This window comes from Pogoniulus pusillus, chromosome 1 (assembly GCF_015220805.1).
Source record: "Pogoniulus pusillus isolate bPogPus1 chromosome 1, bPogPus1.pri, whole genome shotgun sequence".
Taxonomy (NCBI): Eukaryota; Metazoa; Chordata; class Aves; order Piciformes; family Lybiidae; genus Pogoniulus; species Pogoniulus pusillus.
Genome location: NC_087264.1, coordinates 16,984,848 through 17,004,655, shown reverse-complemented (window position 1 = coordinate 17,004,655; position 19,808 = coordinate 16,984,848). Strand labels below are relative to the sequence as shown.

Below are 19,808 nucleotides of genomic sequence, written 5' to 3'. Positions count from 1 at the left end.
GCCACCCGTCAGGCGCGGCTCGCGTGTGAACGCGGGGCTGTGCCTCGGGGCGGAGCGGGCGCAGCGTGCAAGCGCTCTGCTGGCTCGGCCTGTCCCGTCCTTCACCGGGCGGTGCTAAGTGCCGTGCAGCAGCTGGCGCCTATAGTTTCTCCAGAGGTAAAGCATATGCGCTGGTCAGGGGTGAGGGTTCTCGGCTAGGCGTTAAATTAGGGGCTCAAACATGATCTCCAAGGGTGTTCTAGATTCTCTCATGATTTGGCTGTGTCATCGACCCTAGGAATACAGGTTTTCTAATAGGTAAGCAAAGAAGTGAGAATACTTCCTCTTCTTTTGAGTAGCTGGGTAACTGGAGAATGATACCTGCTGGCTAGAGTTAGCCTAACTTGTTACGGCACCCTGTATTTTGAGCAAAGCAAACGGCTAGATACCTGTGGCTCACAGTCCCCTTGGGCTGGTCGTGCTGATTGTGACAGATGCGTCACTAGCACAGAACAGGACATACCTTTTTTCTAATTGGGTACTGCCATTATCTTTCACAAGTACTTTAGTAGCTATGGCCCTATTTGCATAAATAGTACTAAAGTTTAGATTACATGTGTGTGTGGCCTTGGCTGAACCTAAAGAAGTGTGGCCACCAGGTAGGTAAGACTTCATCTGGAGCACTGCTTCCAGCTCATGTGCCTTCAACACAAGAAGAACATGGACCTAATGGAGTGGGTGCAGAGGCAGGCCACGAAAATGATCAAGGTGCTGGTACAGCTCTTCTAGAAGGAGAGGCTGATGAAACGGGTTGTTCAGTCTGAAGAAGGGGAGACTTAATAGCAGCCTTCTGGTACCTGAAGGGAGTCTCCAGGAAGGCTGGCAAGGGACTGTTCCAAATGCCTGTAGTGATAGGATGAGGGGTAATGGTTTTAAATTAGAGAAGCACGAATTTAGGGTGGACATTAGGAGGAAATTCTTTGGAATAGATTACCCAGAGAGGTAGTTGAGGCCCCGTCCTTGGAGGTGTTCATCATGAGGCTTCATGGGGGCTACGAACACCTTGATCTAGTGGAAGATGTCTCTGCTTACTGCAAAGGCATTGGACTAGATGACCTTTAGAGACCCCTTCTGACCCAAGTTATTCTATGACTCTATGACATACTTCTGAAGCCCTGACAAGGAATAGAAAAATGTACTTACCTTCCTGCAACTAAAAACTTTCAGAACATAATCAACATCTTTATAGATAATTTGTGTAGAATTGTGTGCAAGAGATCTCATTCAAGAAAGTATGCCTAGAGGGCCTCTTAAATTTCAACTCTAAAATTTGCAGCTAAGGTTGCCTGTCATCAACATTGCTCATTCAATAATAAAAAAAATGTTCTTTATTGCTTGCTTGTGTGTTAATATCTTTGTTCTCTGTTTAGTAGTGCGGATAAAGTAATTTGGAGCAAAGTTGCAGAAAGCTGTAGAAGCATACCACTGAGGTCACAGCATGATTTTTTTCCCTTCTCCTGTTTATATGCTCTTTACAGCTTGATCTTGATGTAGGAAGAGGACTACAGAAATTAAATACTATGCTAATAGAAGATTTTTATTTCTGCTAAAAGACTGGCAGATACTCTTAACACTTTGTTTTAGTGTGAGACACTGGGGAGAGGAAAAAACAGGATATTTCTAGTTGATGAGAGACCAGGACAATAGACTAAGGTGCAATTACAGCAAAAATTAGATTTCTTCTCTGTAGGATCTGCAGGTGTTTCTTAGTTCTGTGAGAAGAAGGGAAAATGATGAGTTGCTTTGCTAATCTTTTTTTTTGTTTGTTTGTTTTAAATGTGTTCAGGCCAAAGGGGGAAATAAGCATATTAAATGATTTCAAGGACAGTTCCAGGTAATCATTGTTAATGGTCTGCCAATGCACAACATATGAAGTTGTTTCCAATTCATATCATGTGAGCAAGGCTGAGGCACAACGGATGCAGCATCCTTCATGTTCTGTAAGAAATGAGTGGAAATCAATTCAGAGTTCCAGGAGCAGGATTTGATACAGTAGCTTTAACACTTCATCCAGCAAACCTTATTTATGTAGTACTGAACTGGAGATAGTGGTGACTGATAATGTTGGTTCGCTGATAAGAGCTGTGACTGCATCTTCACAGGTAAGTTCAATGAGGGAGTTTCAGCAGTCTTTATTCATTCCTTCATTAAAAGAATCTTTCCTTCCAGGCTGTGTAGATTGAAATTTATGAGACCATTTTGCTAGTTTACAATTTTTCTTCTTTATCTCTTTTTATTTTACTGGGTATTACCAAAGTAAATTTACAGAAGCAGAAAGGAAATTGATTATTCTCAAATGTTTGTGTGGCCAACTTAATGCTGATCATGAATAAAGAGCAGAAAAAAAATACGTAGATAAGAGATTTCTTAGCCACTCATCTGTCTTACATAGTTACAGAGTTTGCAGCTCTATCCTGAAAGAAAGATTTAACATGGAAATTACTTGCTAAATTATGTTGAATTACAGCTTCTAATATAATGGATATATTTTTTTATAGGGCTTTCTGACTTTCCTCAAGAATCCATTTGTGGATGCAGCTGACATTTCCTTGATCAGTACTGAGCTGTATATACTATTTATAGACTAAGGGACTGAACTGTAATTTGAAAGCATATGCCTGGAGGTTCAGAAAGGCCTTGCCTACATAGTAGGGAGGAACTCTTCTTACTGCCATGGTGTGAACTGGTTGTACAATAGGCATTGATTTTCTGAGTCCCTTTGAAAAGGGATAACCAAGGGAACCAAACATTTGCTTAGCTTTAGAGTAATGTACATCTTCCCCAGCTTGTGTAACCTGAAAGTGACACTGAGATGTTGCAGCAATGCTTTGTAAACAAGAAGTGGGCATTTGTGTCCTACCAGAGTCAGCTGTTAAACTCTTGGTAAATACAATTCCATTATTGACAGTGCAAAGGGAGTTTTTTGTTAAAATGCCAATGATGAAACACAAGTCTGCTTCACCTCCCAAGAACTTCTTTAGATCAATGGTTGTTTAGCTTCAATTCACTGCTTCCTGGTATATCATAACAAGTATTATTCATACTTTAACGATTCATGCCATTTGTCTGCTTGTATACTTCATGTTAGTACATACATAATTGTTCTATCAATAATTTTCATATAATTTAAGCCAATATATCCGAGGGCCCTAGAAAAATTGAGATGTTTGGTGTCTTTATTGCAGAACTTTTGCTGAAAACAGATCCTCTGTCCTCATCTGTGAATTTAACAGTCCTGTAGATCATTAAACCAGAGGTTGTATCTAGTGGAGTACCTCAGGGGTCTGTACTGGGACCAATATTGTTCAGTATATTCATTAACAACCTGGATGAGGGAACAGTGCACTGTTTGATAATGATACAAAACTGGGAGGAGTGGCTGATACACCTGAAGGCTGTGCTGCCATTCAGTAAGACCAGAGCAAGCTGGAGAATTGGGCAGGGAGAAATGTAATGAAATACAGCAAGGGCAAGTGTAGCATCTTGCATCTGGGAACGAACAACCCCACGTACCAGTATAGGTTGGGGACTGACCTGTTGGAGAGCAGTGTAGGGTAAAGGACCTTGGCAGACCGAAGGATGACTGTGAGCCAGCAATGAAGGCCAATGGCAATCTGAGGTGTATCAAGCAGTATGGCTAGTAGATTAAGAGAGGTTCTCCTGCCCCTCTGCCCTAGTAAGGCTGCATATAGAATACTGTGTCTAGGTCTGGGCCACTCGGTTCAAGAAGGACAGGGAACTGCTTGGAAGAGTGCAGTGCAGAACCACAAAGATGATGAGAGAGTGAATGTCTCCCTTATGAGAAAAGGCTGAGGGAGCTGGGCCTCTTTAACTTAGAGAAGAAGAGACAGAGAGGTGACCTCATTAATGTTTATAAATATGTGAGGGGCAAATGTCGGGAGAATGGAGGCAGGCTCATCTCAGTGATGTCCAGTGACAGGTCAAGGGGGCAACAGGTGCAACCTGGAGCATAGGAGGTTTTCATGTGAACACCTCTTGAGGGTGACAGATCACTGCAACATGCTGCCTAGAGACTTTGTGGAGTCTCCTTCTCTGAAGATGTTCAAAACCTGCCTGGATGCATTCCTATGTGATCTACTCTTAAGTGATCCTGCTCTGGCAGGGGTTTGGACTTGACGATCTTTCAAGGTCCTTTCCAACCCCTAATAGTCTGTGATTCTGTAACTGATCCCCACTGTGCAATATTAGATGCTAGATGTTACAGATTTTGTCAATTAATATTTTTGTTTTTTATAAAATATAAAAGATTAATTCTAAAGTAAGTCAGGCCAGAGATTCTTTTGACCAATACCTTTGATTCTGGGATTCAGGCAGCTGAGTTGGGTGCCAGGAACAGCTGACTCCGCATGTGAGCAACTGATGAAGGCTTTCACTAAGTAATCAAATTCCTTTTTTTTCTCTCTTGTTTTTTTTTTTGTCTCTTGCAGGAAGACCAGTATCTGCCTAACTACTGATTTTAATAGCTGCTACAGCTAACAAAAGAATGTCACCATACTGTTATTTACATTGATACTCCTGGTGCATTTTTAACATGAAAAATGCATGGAGCCACTGGCCTGTGGGGTACTTAGAATCACAGAATCATAGAATCAGCCAGGTTAGAAGAGACCTCCACGATCATCCAGTCCAACCCATCCCCCAGCCCTATCCAATCAACTAGACCATGGCACTAAGTGCCTCAGCCAGGCTTTTCTTGAACACCTCCAGGCATGGTGACTCCACCACCTCCCTGGGCAGCCCATTCCAATGGCAAATCACTCTCTCTGGGAAGAACTTCCTCCTAACATCCAGCCTATACTTCCCCTGGCACAACTTGAGACTGTGTCCCCTTGTTCTATTGCTGGTTGCCTGGGAGAAGAGACCAACCCCCACCTGGCTACAACCTCACTTCAGGTAGCTGTAGACAGCAATGAGGTCACCCCTGAGCCTCCTCTTCTCCAGGCTAAACACCCCCAGCTCCCTCAGCCTCTTCTCATAGGGTTTGTGTTCCAGGCCCCTCACCAGCTTTGTTGCCCTTCTCTGGACATGTTCCAGCACCTCAACATCTCTCTTGAAATTGAAGAGCCCAGAACTGGACACAGGACTCAAGGTGTGGCCTCCTGTGATTTGCAGGTGGTAGCATTTGCTGTTGTGTATTTTCTGACATGCCAAATGAGGCCTATCATTCTGATCCTTAAGTGGGAAGGTAAAATCTTGGTTTTCTCCAGGTTAAGACCTTTGTTGGCCTATTCAGAAATTCTGGAATATCATTCTAGGACTAACAATATTTTAAGATAAAGCACCATAAAATAATTCTGGGAGACAAGTTGTAAAAATAATTCTGGGAGGAGAGTTTTGGGTTGTTTTTTTATATTTTTTCTTTCTGTCATCTTTATCATCTGGAACATCTTCCCTGTAGTCCTCCAATTTTTTTTTTTCATTGTTAAACCTAATTTGCCATGGTCTAGTTGACTGCTTAGGGCTGGGTGCTAGGTTGGACTGGATGATCTTGGAGGTCTCTTCCAACCTGGTTGATTCTATGATTCTATGATATTCCCCTTTGTTCATACTGCTTGAGTTTTCCCCTGCCCTCCCTTTCTTTTTTTTCCTCTTTGTTCTTCTAACTTCACAGATTAGTTGCTTGCTTATCTCTGTGAAGCATTTTTGGTATATAGTAGGCTTTGTCAAAGTGCTGCCTTTTCAGCTAATGGCATTCATAAAGCTAGGAGAACAAGATAATCTCCAGGCATGAGGTTTGAGAGCACTGGTACATTTAAGGCTAGTTAAAATAGCGAGTACAGCTATTGTGAAGAGTTTTCTGTGTGATTAAAGAATGGCAGACACCTATTTAAGACAAGAAAAACATTTGCAATGGTTGCAAATCAGTCAGATGCAACAGATACTTCAGAACATATTTTGAAGGGAAGAATGACAAACCCATTTACGATGGGAATAAAAGCCCACATTGATTAATTAAGGGGAATCATGTAATTGAGCCATGTCATTTGATGGGTTTAACTGTTTTTTTGAGCAGAAAAATAAAGTTCATGTCATCTATTTGGACTTATTTGGAATATATTTGTAAGAGAAATTATTAAAGCCAAAGAACAGAAAGAGAACTTTGAGGTGACAGGAATTTGCTACAGAGGAAGGGAAATGCTTATTTAATTTGGGGGACCACACTGATGTGTATTTTGATAGGTTAACCTATCAGCTATATGAGTTTACTCAAGGAGTCTCAGTCTTCTGGACTAATATTAATTCATAACTGTGATACAGTATTAAATTATTAAATTTGCTGATGACACAGTTATTAATACAGAGGGTAATTATATCAGGCAAGCTGAAAGGACCTCAAGGACGAGAATAATTGGATGAATTTACTCATAAAAAGTACAGCACTGTTCAGCTGAAGCTAGTACTGAGAATTTAAGATGGGAGTTAGTTTCAGATGACTGTGGAGAATGACCTCATGTATTAATTGATCAAAGGATAACTGTGAGCTGCCAGTGTAGTATAGTAGGTAAACTAATTCCTGCACACAAATTTATTCTTAACAGGAGGCATTACTTCCCTGAATTTTTTATCTGCAATGCTATATTCTGTTCACCTTATTTCAAGAGAGGTGAGGTCAAACTGCAGCTGATGCTGACAGGACTGTCAGGATGATTAGGAAAATGAAGAGTCCGGTTTACGAGTGAAGCCTAAAGGCTGAGCTTAGCTTGTTTAAGCCAGGATTATAGCAGATAGGACTGCAGTCTTTAAATAACAGGAAAGAAAGAATAATTTGAAGAAAAACAGTGTTATGAGTGTGAAGGAACTCTGTAAACTGGATAACAATAATTTTAGGTAGCAAATCTGAAGATTCTGTTGCAATCAATGAGCAAAGAATGCTTGAAGGCAAAAAGTCTTTAGTTTTAATATAAAGCTTGACATATGTATGACAGTGTTCATGGTGGTTGTAGCAAGGAACAGGATTTCATAGATTCCTTTATGCTATGAATGTAACAGTACTGGCCTCTGGCTCTCAGGCAGATTGTTGTGGCTTGACTATCTCCATACTGGTACAGTCTCCTAACCTGAGTTTCTGTGCTTGTGTCCTTACTGCCAATGGGGAGGTGTCTGGGCTGGCACTAGCACCTGTCCTGAACCAGGAAACCATGTTGGGAGCAGGCAAGCTGGCCTTGGGGGCTATGCTGGTGCTCCTACTTTTACAGTAGAAAACAATCCACTTAAACTTTGTAAAGTACTTTGCTATTAGTTCCCACTCTCAGGTCAAAAATCATACAAATAGCTGGAAAGTACGAAGAAAAATAGCTCTTTCTGTTTGCTCTATTCTTACTGTTTGTCCATGTGCTATTAACTGCTTTTTGAGAGAGAGCAACACATGCTGTAGAAGAACATGCATGAAGGAGGCAGTGATTGCAATCCTACAAATTTGACATATTATATAAAAACAAAAACAAATGTAAGGATCTTTGCTTTGTTCATCTAAAAGAATAATTTTTGTGTTTTCAGATCTTACTTGAGGATACTATGTCACAGGAGAGAACATGGCAGACCAGTTTACAGGCAACAAAAGCATGAGTACGTTCCAGTGTTTTCTTGTGCTGTTCTTAATTATATAGTTGTTAAAACAAGATGAATTGGCAAATGAACAATCAGAAATGTTCTGCAAATGGCAATAGGAAAATGAAGCAACAGTTTCTTAGCAACAGCTTGGATAATATGCTAAATAATATTTTTTCCTCCTGAGGTTTATGTATGCTGTGTTCCAAGCAGTTTTTCTGAAGTAAATGCATGTTTTTGTGCACGTTTCTTTTAGATTAATATTTTTTCAGGTTTGACTTGACATGGAGTTTAAGTTTTTTGGAAGAACCAATGGAAATGCTCTTACTTGGAGCACAAATAGAATGAAAAGATCTTGTTCAATAAGACTAAGAAGTCATTAGAAGGACCTTAACAGTCTTTTCCAATTTAAATGGTTCTATGATTAAAGCTGCAGTGGTGAGTGACAGTCGCTAGAGCTGTGGCCTTCTGGTGGTGACGAGCAGACTGAACTGACTGCATTTTAAGTTCTGAGTCCTGAGCAGAACTGTGATTAAACAGCAATCCACATGTACATTAGGAAAGGGCACTTATTTTTTGGTGGAATATTATGGAGAAGTTAAGAATGAAATGTTTGATTTTTGACCTTTATGGAAACTCTTTAGTAGTCAAAGTTTATTGTTGTTTTTAATAAATAATAAAAAAAAGTCCCCAAAACAAAATAAAAAAACCCAACCAAACAACCAAAAAACCCCCAAACCACCTCAGAAAGAAAGCATTGCCTTCAATAGACTCAAAATGTCTATTTTTTCCCTTTTTAAAAAATGTAAGAAAAAATATTCTGCTGCATTTTTTGTTTGGCCATTGCATAAGAAATTCTAGTTTGTAATCTTGAGTGTGCACATTTTGCCTTGAGAGCATTTTTTTTCCCCATGTCCTTTCTCTATCCCCTAAACCTGTTCCTTTGTGTTCTAGCTGATGCAGACATTGCAAATAATTTCATTCCCAAGGTTAATTCCTTGGGAACACGTAACAGGTGAAGTAAGAATTGCAGCCTTTTCAGAGCAATTTTCAGAGAGCAAACATCTAGGTGCAGGGTAGCAAAAAAGAACCGTGCAGCTGCACAACATGACAACTCCTTAAGTTGAGTCAGTGTAAGTGAAAGATTCTTCAGGTACAAAGCTCTCCCATCTATTTTCTCTGGTTTTGATATTTGTATTGCATTTAGAGTTTATTGCTTTGAAAGGCATGAATAACACTTTTTCTGTTCTTTTCCCAGGTGCTCCCGAATTGTGTCACTCAGTGAAAGACTGTGTTAAAATGAGAGTTCCAATTCACTCTGGATTTCATAAAAGCAGGACGAAATAGCTCTTCATTCTGTTACAATAGCTGTGATAAAGTTAGAATGAAGTTGAAAGTAAGGATTTGGGAGGAGAGTAGTGGAAAAGGGAGGAACTGAAAGCAGCAGAAGTGGAAGGCAGTGATGTATGACTCTCATCACAGATGAGAATGACAGACCACTTGGGGTGAAGATGCCTGAAGATTTACTACCAGAGATTATTAATTTTATATATATGTAGTTGTGAAACAAAATATGCAAGCTCCACACCCCCCCCCCCCACACCCCCCCCTGTTTCTTTTTGGCAAATATGTGGGTGAAAAGGAGATATGTTTATATCAAATCTGGGCAAGCTAATTCCTCCTGTGGCCTTTATTCTAGTCCAGTATTCAGTTTACTGGGGGGGGGGGGGGGGGGGGGGGGGGGGGGGGGGGGAGAAAGAAAAAAAAGAAAAAAAGATTTTTAAAGTTTATGGTGGTTGTGATTGCACAGTGTTTTTAGGACTCAGTTACAAGGACAGATTTTTAAAGGCATTAAGGGAGCTGTTTCAATGGCTTATAAAATTTATGTAAAACATAATATGATAAATCAGTCTAATCATATACCTAATCTCCACATTTTTCAGTCTTTAAAAGTGAGCTGTGAAATACCTGATTTGAAAACTGAAATGAGTTCATATTATCATAGTATCATAGAATCCACCAGGTTGGAAGAGACCTCCAAGATCATCCAGTCCAACCTATCCTCCAGCCCTATCCTGTCAACTAGACTATGTCTTTGGTCTCATAAGATCTTCAAGATTCTTGACAACTGTTTGTGAGGTGAAATAGCTGCACATTGGCTGTGAAAGAACTTGCAAAGCCTGCATGTCAGAATTCCAAATTTGGAGAAAAGAACATTTTACAAAACCTGTGTTTTCTCCTTGTGGAGATAGGCTCTCAGAGTAGTTAACTACATTCATTTGTAGCCATCATATTAACTATCTGATGCTGTTCCCTGGTTAAAAGCATAATGCAAAGGAGATAACTCAAAATAGCGTTTCTCATTTTAATTCATCATCAACTCAAAATGGTTTTGTTTTTTTTTTAATTACACATTATTTTCATTATTTATAGGTACTTTAGGATTTCTACTAGTAATTCTGTTGTACATTTGAAATTACTGGAGATGCTTTAATTTTTGATTATTTTACTAGTTTAGCTGAGTGCATTTCGTGAGCTACACAGCAAACTAACACATTTATTTTTTCCTAAATAAAGACTGGGGTATTTATCAACAGTAAACAAAAGTTCATCAAATTCTGGGCACTAAACTACATCATATACAAATGTCGGAATTATTTGCACACTTAGTCAACAAAACTTACTGGGCCAGGAGGGCATTCCACAGTAATAGTGAAACACGATGAAAGGTTAAAGATTAAAACAAAAAAACCCCACATTCTACAAGACCAGGCTTTGGGAAGAGATAATATTGCATCCACTGAGAAAAAGCCTTGTATATTATTCACAGGCATATATTTTATCTCCTGGTGTGGGTGTGATTGTTTAGTCATGTTCCATGTAATCGTTGCAAAGAACCCTGTCTTGAGGCCTGACAAATTACTTAGCTGGGTAAATGCTAAGTGCAACTGCATGTGTTGATTCTTCTTCTGCATCCATTTTGCTGCAGCAGAAGCTTGCTATTTTTTTTCCTTTTAAAGATAGCATTTCCCACGTTTATTTGTCCACCAATCAGGTGTACAAATGCTGTACCTTTGTTTTGAAATCAATATTCACACTTGTACACCCAACGTGCTGTCTATTTGTGAGACAGGATAATAAGTGCTACAGCATCCAAGGCCTAACTGCATGTATCAGGAAGAATATCCATATGGAATTCTGTCCTGCTGTTAAGTGTACAGGAGTGATGCGACCTGAATCAGGGAAAGGACTGTAAAGGGCGGAAGTGATGCCTTTGATACACAAAGTTCACTTCCAAGGATTTCAAAGGTGGTGGGCTTTTGTTTGTGTGTTTTGGTGGCAGTTTGCATTTTGTGTATTTTTTTTTAATCTAATATAAAATCATCCATAGGAGGAGAAATCTTTTTTGGAACTGTCGCTCACATATTTATTGGTTTCTTCTGTGTGCTTCTGCTTTGCTGTACGTGTGATAGTAGGTCAGCACACTAGTGAGGTGGCTGGAACGGGACACTATCCGAGATAAAGGGATGCTAACACTGGACGATTTGCTCCACGGGGGAGACCTCAACAGTGGAAGAGGAGCTTCGGGGAGGCTGCAGCTGTGGAAAAGAGCCCCTGGGCAGCCACAGCAGTGCGGAGAGGGCTCAGCTGGGCAGGCTGGTTTGTGAGAGGCGGTGGGAAGCAGGCCGAGGAGGGGGACCCCGCGAGTGGGTTACGGCTGCTGAAGAGGCGGCGCCCCTGGGGCGCTCGCTGGGATGTTGCCGCGCTCGGGAGCCGTTCTGCCTCGTGGAGGCCGCCGTAGCGCCGCGTTGCCCGGGCGACCGGCACAGCGCTGCTGGGGCGGCCCCGCCGCGGGGGCCAGCGCCTTGCGGGCCCCGAGGCTGCCCCGGCTCGGGGGCCACGTCGCTGGCCCCGCTCTGCCGCGGAGGTCGCCTAGGGGGCTGTGCCGCGGCAGCGGGACGGGGGCGGGGACCGTCACTGCACCACAGCGACCGTCCCTCCTCTCGGGGTGGGAGGGCAGAGGCGGCACCCGGGCACCGTGTCTGGAGGTTGCTCTTCTTCGCACTCTGCCCCGTCGGTGAGAAGCAACTCCTCAGCCTAGGCACTGAGCAGAGAGATTCAGCGGTCCTCTTTCTGCGCCCGGGAAGGTCCTCTACATGCAGAGGTGGCCCACAAAGAGGAGAAACTTGACTGGAAACTGGTCCCACGACGAGATACCAGGGCCGGGGGGCTGCAAGCACCAGCCCGCTCCTTACCTGCCCGGGCCAACCGGAGAATTTCTCTCCAGGAGGCTCGGCGGGGGCCAGCGGCGGCGGGCGGCCGCTGCCGCAGTGTGTGCGCTGAGGCAAGTCTGCTGGCGGCGGGCGCGCTCGGCGCGGGTGCTGCGCGGTGCCGCTCCTGCCTCCTTCCCTGCGATGTGAGACTTGGGGAAAGCATCGGTTGCCAAAGGCTGTAGTTCTTACATGCATCCAATAATCTTCTTCTCCAACATGGATTTTAGTCAGAGCAATTTATTTGGCTACATAGAAGACCTGCAGGAACTAACTATTATAGAAAGGCCAGTACGCAGGAGCCTGAAGGTATATACTGCAAAATAGAACGATGCTTTAAAATCCTTTTGGAATTGTGTCTGTTTTATTTCTGCCCAGCTAACTGAATAAACAGCTTTGCTTTTTTTACAGCACCAGTATACTAAAAACTGGTTTCAGGCATTTTGAAATAAACTGGAATTCTGTATAGCGAAGATTTGGCATTTTCCATATAAAAATGTTAACATATAAAAAAAGACTGATTTAGATTTTTAGATTAATCTATATGTGACTTGCTTGTACTCTAAGTAATTAGTAACGATAATGCTTCACATGGATTTCTACTTCTATCACATCTTTTCCCAGTGAAAGCTTCATTTGATTGAATTTGAAATGTTGGCTAGAGATGTCAGGGATTAAATTCAAATTACTCATGGAACTATCCCTGGCTATGTGGGGAGGAAGGGGTTGCTTTAAGAAGATTAATACGATGACATAGTAAGGCATTGTAAACTCATAATCTCTATTTTACGCTTGACAGACACCAGAAGAAATAGAAAGATTGACAGTTGATGAAGAGCTGAGTGATATTGAAAGGGCTGTTTATCTGCTCAGGTATTCCTTAAAATACTACCGTGAAACATTGCCTGACCACGATGCTTACATTCAGCATTTGTAGTGCTTTACTCTTAACTCCATTTATTTTCTGTCTTTCAAGTAGTATTTTTTTTTCCCCTTTCTGCAATGTTAAAAGTACAGGCAAGACAAAAGTAGGTTCTGTAGTTTGGTTGATTTTTTGTTTTGTTTTGTTTAATGCATGGAACAGGAAGCCTATGTACATGTATAAATATTTATTTTTTGAGTTTCTGATACGGCCCTCACTGAGTTGTACTTCATTTTCTGGTCTTCTACAGTTGATCTTGCAATATTCCTCGAGTGCTAACATTAATAATATTCAATCTAAGGCATGAACAGTTATCACGATAAGAGAGACATTAGGAGCGTACTGTATACATTTGGGCTTTCAGAAGAGAAAACTTGAGAGATTAGTTTTACAGCCCTTGGGAAATGCTGTGGAAGATTCTGTATTAATACTTTCCTGTGTTCTGGCTTTTCATTTTATCTCCTTCTTCAGAGTATTTATGTGCAGCTTGAATAACTTAAATTTTTGTCATCTTTGAGGATACAAATGTTCTGAGAAATTTCGATTTGAATATGCATTTTTAAACAAGTCTAGTAATTGAAGAACCAGCTGCATCTCCCTCTCAGTTTGCTTATTCTGCTATTTTAAGTGCTCTTCTAGTCTGTACTTGCCCTCAATGCTTAGAGTAGATCTTTTCAGTGCTTTAATTTTCCCTTTTTGGGACACATGGCATTATTTTTAGGTGTTTCTGGCTACTGATGTTACTTTTGATACTGAGTTATGTTATTATTTATTTATTTATTTAGATGCTAAGCTTCAATAAATAGTGGAATTTAAAACTTGCTTTCCTAATAGTTCTTGTAGTCAGAGCAGCCTGTTGACTGTAGGGAAATTCAGAGGAAACAGTTTGCATGTGTTGAATGTCACAGAGAAGGATGCGTACCAGTTTTGATTTTTACCTCACAGCAGTCAGCATAGCTGAATAGTAATTTTTTTTTCTTGCCCTGTGTTGCAGCACATTTCTTTTCCTCTTTTCCCAAATAAAGATCACTTTTCTAGGCATATGCTTTTAGTGGATCATTGTCTTGTTAAAGGTTAAAAGACTCCACTTAGTATCTTTCACTAATTGCTTTTGAACTTCTCTTGACATCTTCATCTGCTTTCACTCTATTTGAAGAGCTGCTTTGAGAGCATATTTTCTCATGATGGATGAAGTTTTCATTTTTGCCTCTTCATTGTCCTCGTTGCTACTTGATAAGATTTTTGTAAGGCAGTCACTTGCTGGAATTGTCTACATATGTTAATACAATAATCTAGTGGAAGCTCTTGCTATTCAATAGTGCATTGCCTTCCCTGCACTGAGCAGATTATAAGCAAGCAGAATTGAAAAGCTGCCTGTAACATAGGTAGTATCCTTTATATAGCGTACAAAGGTATGCATTATTTCTGTTCTTCAGGTTGTCCTTCCTCTTTTTCCTCATTCTTCTCTTTCCTCATTCATCTCTTTCCCTGTTCTCCTTTTCCCCCTTCCTCCCTGCCTTTCCCCTCTTTTCCCTTCTTTCTGCTTTCTTCTTTCCTGTGCTAATTTGAATTTTGATAATCCTAACAAGTTTATATATGTATATAATTCATTTTAGTGGATGATCATGCTTTCATTCTCTCCATTTCCACCAGTACTGTTACTCAGGTAACTATGTAATGATGTAGATTGACAAAATGATCTAGCCAGAGCTGATTGTTTTAATCCAGATCAGTTTTCAGCTAAATCACCTTGATTTGTCTCATCATGTGGATGTAGAAACAGTTGTGTGAGCAAAAGGAAAGGACTCAGTAACTCTCCTGGTGGCCAGAGTCACTTTAATTAATGGTGGTCGCATGCAGAGGATGATGCTCAATGGCATGAAGTCCAGATGGAGGGTAGTGACAAGTGGTGTCCCTCAGAGGTCTGCACTGGCACCTCTGCTGTTTATTATTCTTATCAACGGTATAGACAGTGGGATTGAGTGCACCATCAGTGAGTTTCCAGATGACACTAAGATGAGTGGTGCTGTTGATGTACCAGAGAGACAGAATGACATCTGGAAGGACCTGGACAAGCTGGAGAGGTGGGCCCAGGTGAACCTCATGAGGTTCAACAAGAGCAAGTGCAGGGTTCTGCACCTGGGCCAGGACAATCCTCACTATCAATATGGACGGGGGGACAAGGTGATAAATATTAGCCCTGTGGGAAGGGACTTGGGGGTGCCGATGGATGAGAAGCTGGACGTGAGCAGTCAGTGTGTGCTTGCAGCCCAGAAGGCCAATGGCAGCCTGGGCTGCGTTAAAAAATGCATTGCCAGCAGATCCAGAAAGGTGATAATACCACTTTGCTCTGGTGAGACCTCACCTGGAGTACTGTGTCCAGGTCTGGAGTCCTCAGTATAGGAAGGACATGGACTTGATGGAGCATGTCCAGAGGAGGGCCACAAAAATGATTAGGGGTTGAAAACAGACTGAAGGAGCTGGGGTTGTGGAGCCTGGAGAAGAGGCTACAGGGAGACCTAATAGTAGCCTTCCAGTATCTGAAGGGGGCGTACAAGAAGGATAGAGACTTTTCACAAAGGCCTCTAGTGATAGCACAAGGGGCAATGGATTCAAACTAGGAAAGAGCAGATTTAGACTGGATATTCAGAAGACTTTCTTTACTATAAGGGCAGTGGAGCACTGGAACAGGTTGCCCAGGGAGGTGGTTGGAGGCCCATCCCTGGAGATACTCAGGTGATGCTTGACAGGGCTCAGGGCAGCCTGTTCTAGCAAGGATGTCCCTGCTGACTGTGGGGGGACATTGGACTAGATGACCTTTGGAGGTCTCTTCCAGCCTGTACCATTCTGTGATTCTATAAACACTGGGTGAACTTCAGCTTTAGATCGTTGTGGCCCACAGCACTCAGTTTTAATTAGGTAGCAGTTTGCCTTTAGACTGAGCGAGTTCTAGTTTAGTAAGAATGCAGTAACCAATTGGACTGTCATTTATTGTAATCTCGTTCTAGTTGAGGAATTTGACTTCTTTAGACCAGGCTGTCAGAATTGTTTATGAGTTTGGCATAGAAATCAAGTGGATTTAGGTGCCTAAAGAGGGAGAGGCATCTGAGTGTCTAACATCTGTGTTTCAGAGCGCTTGGGGCTTTCTTACTGAGATCTAACTGGAATTGCTGGAGCTGTATTCAGACTGTAGTTTGGATGTTGCTGGCCAAGCAGAAGAACAGAAAGAGTGAAATGGCTGTGTGCATCTCAGCTATGCTGGTTTCAGGATTGATAGTTTATCATAAAACCATCAGATTAAGGATAAGATGCCAAATGTTGTATGAAAGTGACTGAATAGTTTATATTCCACTTCAGAGCATTGTGACCTCTAGCAGGACTTTTGCAGTAAACAGATCAGTGATTTATATTCCTGCTATAGGCTTTTGCCTATAGTCTTAATGTCTGTGTTTGCTGATGTTTGGTGTTACTACATATTTTTATTTGTCTCGGTGGAGCTCACTCTTTTAATGCATGCAGCCAGGAGAAAAATACATATTCTTTGCCTGACGTGAATTTGATTTGGATACAAGAATGCTTACTGGCATACACACTAGTGCAGTTTGTTTTCTGAGGACTTTTCTGATGGATTTCCCTAGAGGTTTTTACAGTGTTGTGTATACTATATTATTTTGTATTCAGCTACTTTTTGTTTATTCATGCCTGTTTAGTGTTAAGCCTTTCAGGCCTTGATGTTTCTGTCATACTCAACAGGGTAATAATGAGTTATCAAGGTGGAAGATTGAATTCCCTTTTGGGAATATGCTGTGCTTGGGCTTTGGAGTGATCCTACCTCTCACAATAGAAAACCACATAATCCCCCTCCAAAACATCCAGCAAAGTTTTTACGGACACAAAAGATACTTTATCTAGATGGGAAATAATTCAGTGCTTATAAACGTAGTGTGTCTGAAACAAAAGTTGTACTTCATTATAGCCATCTTTGATTAGCTAGAGTATTTAAAATTCTAAATAACTCCTTAAACAGTATATGTTGTTAATGCAGGTGTCAAACCCACTACTAATATTTAAAAGATTGTTTAATTCCTCTTCTAGTTTTCAGTCTTAATCATGTTTGTTTTGGAGATTTTGTTTTCTCTTACAGGTACAGGCAACCTGACCCTGAATTGAAATGAAAACTTTTGTTTAAATGTAACTGATAGGAGTTAATCTTAGAATATAAACTTTATGTCTTTTTTTTTTAATTTATTTTTTGCTTTGTTTTGTATTGTGGTTAAAGAATCATAAGAATTAATTACTGTGTTCTGGTTATAGACCTTCTGAATCTATGGTCCTGATGCATAGACAGTGCACTGAAAGATACAGCTGTCACACTATGTACATAGGAAAATAATTCTTCTAACTATACTGGCAAGCTGTAAATACTAACATAAAAAGTTTTTTTCTTCTTTACATCTGCATCTTCTCCCCCTCTTTTATCTTTTAAGTTGAAGCTTAAATTCTGTAAAAGTTTTATTCTTGTTTCACTTATTTTGGCCAGGTAAGTTAGTTACTTGAGCTTGACTCTATGATGCAAATAAATTAATGTATCTAAAATTTATTCTTTCACCTTAAACTGAAAAGTGTAGCCATAACCTGAAATGCTGCTAATTCACATACTTTTATTAAAATTTAGATTTTTGCAAATACTTTTGTTCATCCTATTACTACAGCTGGGGAATTAGTTGTAAATATGCAGATTAGAGTTAATATAGCTCTCCGAGAAGGGGAAAGGAGAGAGAGAAAAATAATTTTTCATTTCAGTTTTCTTTCTTGGGCCTCAAACAGATGGCAATGACAGTCCTCTCCCTCTTCAAATTTGTATTCTATGTTGGCCCTTGTGCCTGCACAAGCCATTGGGGAGTTTATCTGAAGCAAACCATGAAAATAATGTTTAGTTTTAAAACAGACCAACTGTAATCCAGGACTTCATGCACCTGAAAAAATCTCTGTGCCACTACAAGAGAACCAGGTAGCAGCATGGGAACAGTGCACATGAGTGAGTGAAATGGTTTTGAGACTTAGCAATATGTTTAGCTGGCTCATGATTTTTGTGAAGCAAAGGTTTCCTGGTGTGTATTTTCAGAGGCAAGGTAAGAATAGTGAAGTTCTTCCTGTATCAGAAAGAGTAGCTCTAAGATCCTTTCGTTATGTCAGTGTGTTACAGATAAATCTTGTGTGCTAGCACTAATGCTGCCATGCTTCCAAAGAAATACACTTGTGTGACCGCTTGTGCTACTCTAAGTGGGAATGTGAACAGATAGGAAGTCATCTAGCAGATCACTCTCCAGAGCATCGATAGCAGAATACATTTAGCTCGGGTTATGTAATCACAGAATGGTAGAGGTTGGAAGGGACCTCTGAAGATCACTTAGTCCAAGCCCCTACTAAAGCAGGTTTGCCTAGAGTGCAACAGAAATGTGTCCAGATGGGTTTTGAAATTCATCTGAGAAGGAGACTGCAACCTCTCTGTGTAGCCTCTTCCAGTGCTCGCTCATCCTCACAGTAAAGATTTTTTTTCCTTGTGTTTTGTGGAACTTGCTGTGTTCTAGGTTGTGTGTGTTGCCCCATGTCCCTTCACTTGCACCACTGAAAAGGATCTGGCCCTGTCCTCTTGACACCTGCCCTTTAGGAGCTAATATTGAATCTATATGTTGAATTAGTGAAGTCAAATACTGGTTGAAATGATCAGAAAGTATTGTATTTCATTATCCCTTAGACGATAAATGGACTTGGAAGTCTGTGTGAGAGCTGTAGTGTGTGATGTAAGTGACAGCTCTTCCTAATGCATTGTCAGATTTTTGTCTGGAAGTGTCAATGATGTTTCAGAGTACCTTTATCTATGACATAATAAGGAGAAACCAGGTAGCTCTATGGATACCATTTTCAATAATAAACACAGTTCAAAGGCCTGTGGGTTTTCTTAACACGAGAAAGTTGTTCTGTTGCCCTGGGAAAAGCTTACCATGCTGTCTCAGAAAAGATCTACATAGGAATGTCCTGCTAAATATTTACTGTGTTTCTTTCTTTCTATGTGACAACACAAACCCTATGCGGAGAGGCTGAGGGAGCTGGGGTTGTTTAGCCTGGAGAAGAGGAGGCTCAGGCATGACCTCATTGCTGTCTACAACTACCTGAAGGGAGGTTGTAGCCAGGTGGGGGTTGGTCTCTTCTCCCAGACCACCAGCAACAGAACAAGGGGACACAGTCTCAAGTTGTGCTGGGGAAAGTATAGGCTGGATGTTAGGAGGAAGTTCTTGCCAGAGAGAATGATTTGCCATTGGAATGGGGTGCCCAGGGAGGTGGTGGAGTCACTGTCCCTGTAGGTGTTCAAGAAAAGCCTGGATGAGGCACTTAGTGCCATGGTCTAGTTGATTGGCTAAGGCTGGGGGATAGGTTGGACTGGATGATTTTGGAGGTCTCTTCCAGCCTATGATGATAAATAGCATGTTGCCCAGGAGGAAACCCAGTGTTTGTTTGGTTTGGTTTTTTTTTGTCCAGATGAGCACTGATATTTAATAAATAACTTCCATGGTTTATTTTGAGATGGCACATAATCCATGTGTAAGAATAATAATTCTCCTTGGGAAGCTCCAAGTGTTTGTAACAAAATTTTGTACTTTTAAAGTACTTTTATCCTTATCCTTGCTCAATATTACTTATTTATGTTTCTATCCTTTGCCTGATTTGGGAAGAGTTCATAGTACACACTGGTTTGTATCAAGACCTGGAGATGCATGCAGTGTAAACTACATGGGAATGTAGATGGGGAAAATGCAGTGTTTTATGCTAGAATATGTCAATGGTACAAACTTCTTAAAGAGTAGCTCAAGCTGTCCATTTATGGCAATCTGAGAACAATTTTCAAATGATGTTGCCTTGTGATATACTTACTATTTGGTGTTTGGAGGACTACTTTGTTGTAGTCATAGGGGACCTCCAGATGTCATGGTGTGATGTTTCCAAGG

At 41.0% G+C, this 19,808-nt stretch overlaps 1 protein-coding gene and 1 long non-coding RNA gene across 6 annotated transcripts in view; both read left to right on the top strand.

Annotated features, from left to right (window-relative positions):
- Nucleotides 1–2: 2 nt before the first annotated feature.
- Nucleotides 3–9,201, top strand: LOC135174824 (uncharacterized). The gene is made up of 3 exons (XR_010302107.1): nucleotides 3–297; nucleotides 7,558–7,626; nucleotides 8,867–9,201. It is a non-coding gene; the product is annotated as an uncharacterized LOC135174824 (long non-coding RNA).
- Nucleotides 9,202–11,723: 2,522 nt separating this feature from the next.
- Nucleotides 11,724–19,808, top strand: part of PPP4R4 (protein phosphatase 4 regulatory subunit 4) — a 72,711-nt gene continuing 64,626 nt past the window's right edge. For 4 of the 5 annotated variants that reach the window (XM_064142327.1, XM_064142314.1, XM_064142321.1 and 1 more), the window contains exons 1-2: nucleotides 11,861–12,188; nucleotides 12,679–12,752. In XM_064142327.1, the coding sequence (XP_063998397.1) occupies nucleotides 12,072–12,188; nucleotides 12,679–12,752 (191 nt within the window). In that variant the 5' untranslated portion in view covers nucleotides 11,861–12,071. Of the gene's footprint in view, nucleotides 12,189–12,678; nucleotides 12,753–19,808 lie in introns of all 5 variants that reach the window. The other variant, XM_064142344.1, reaches the window with a different exon arrangement.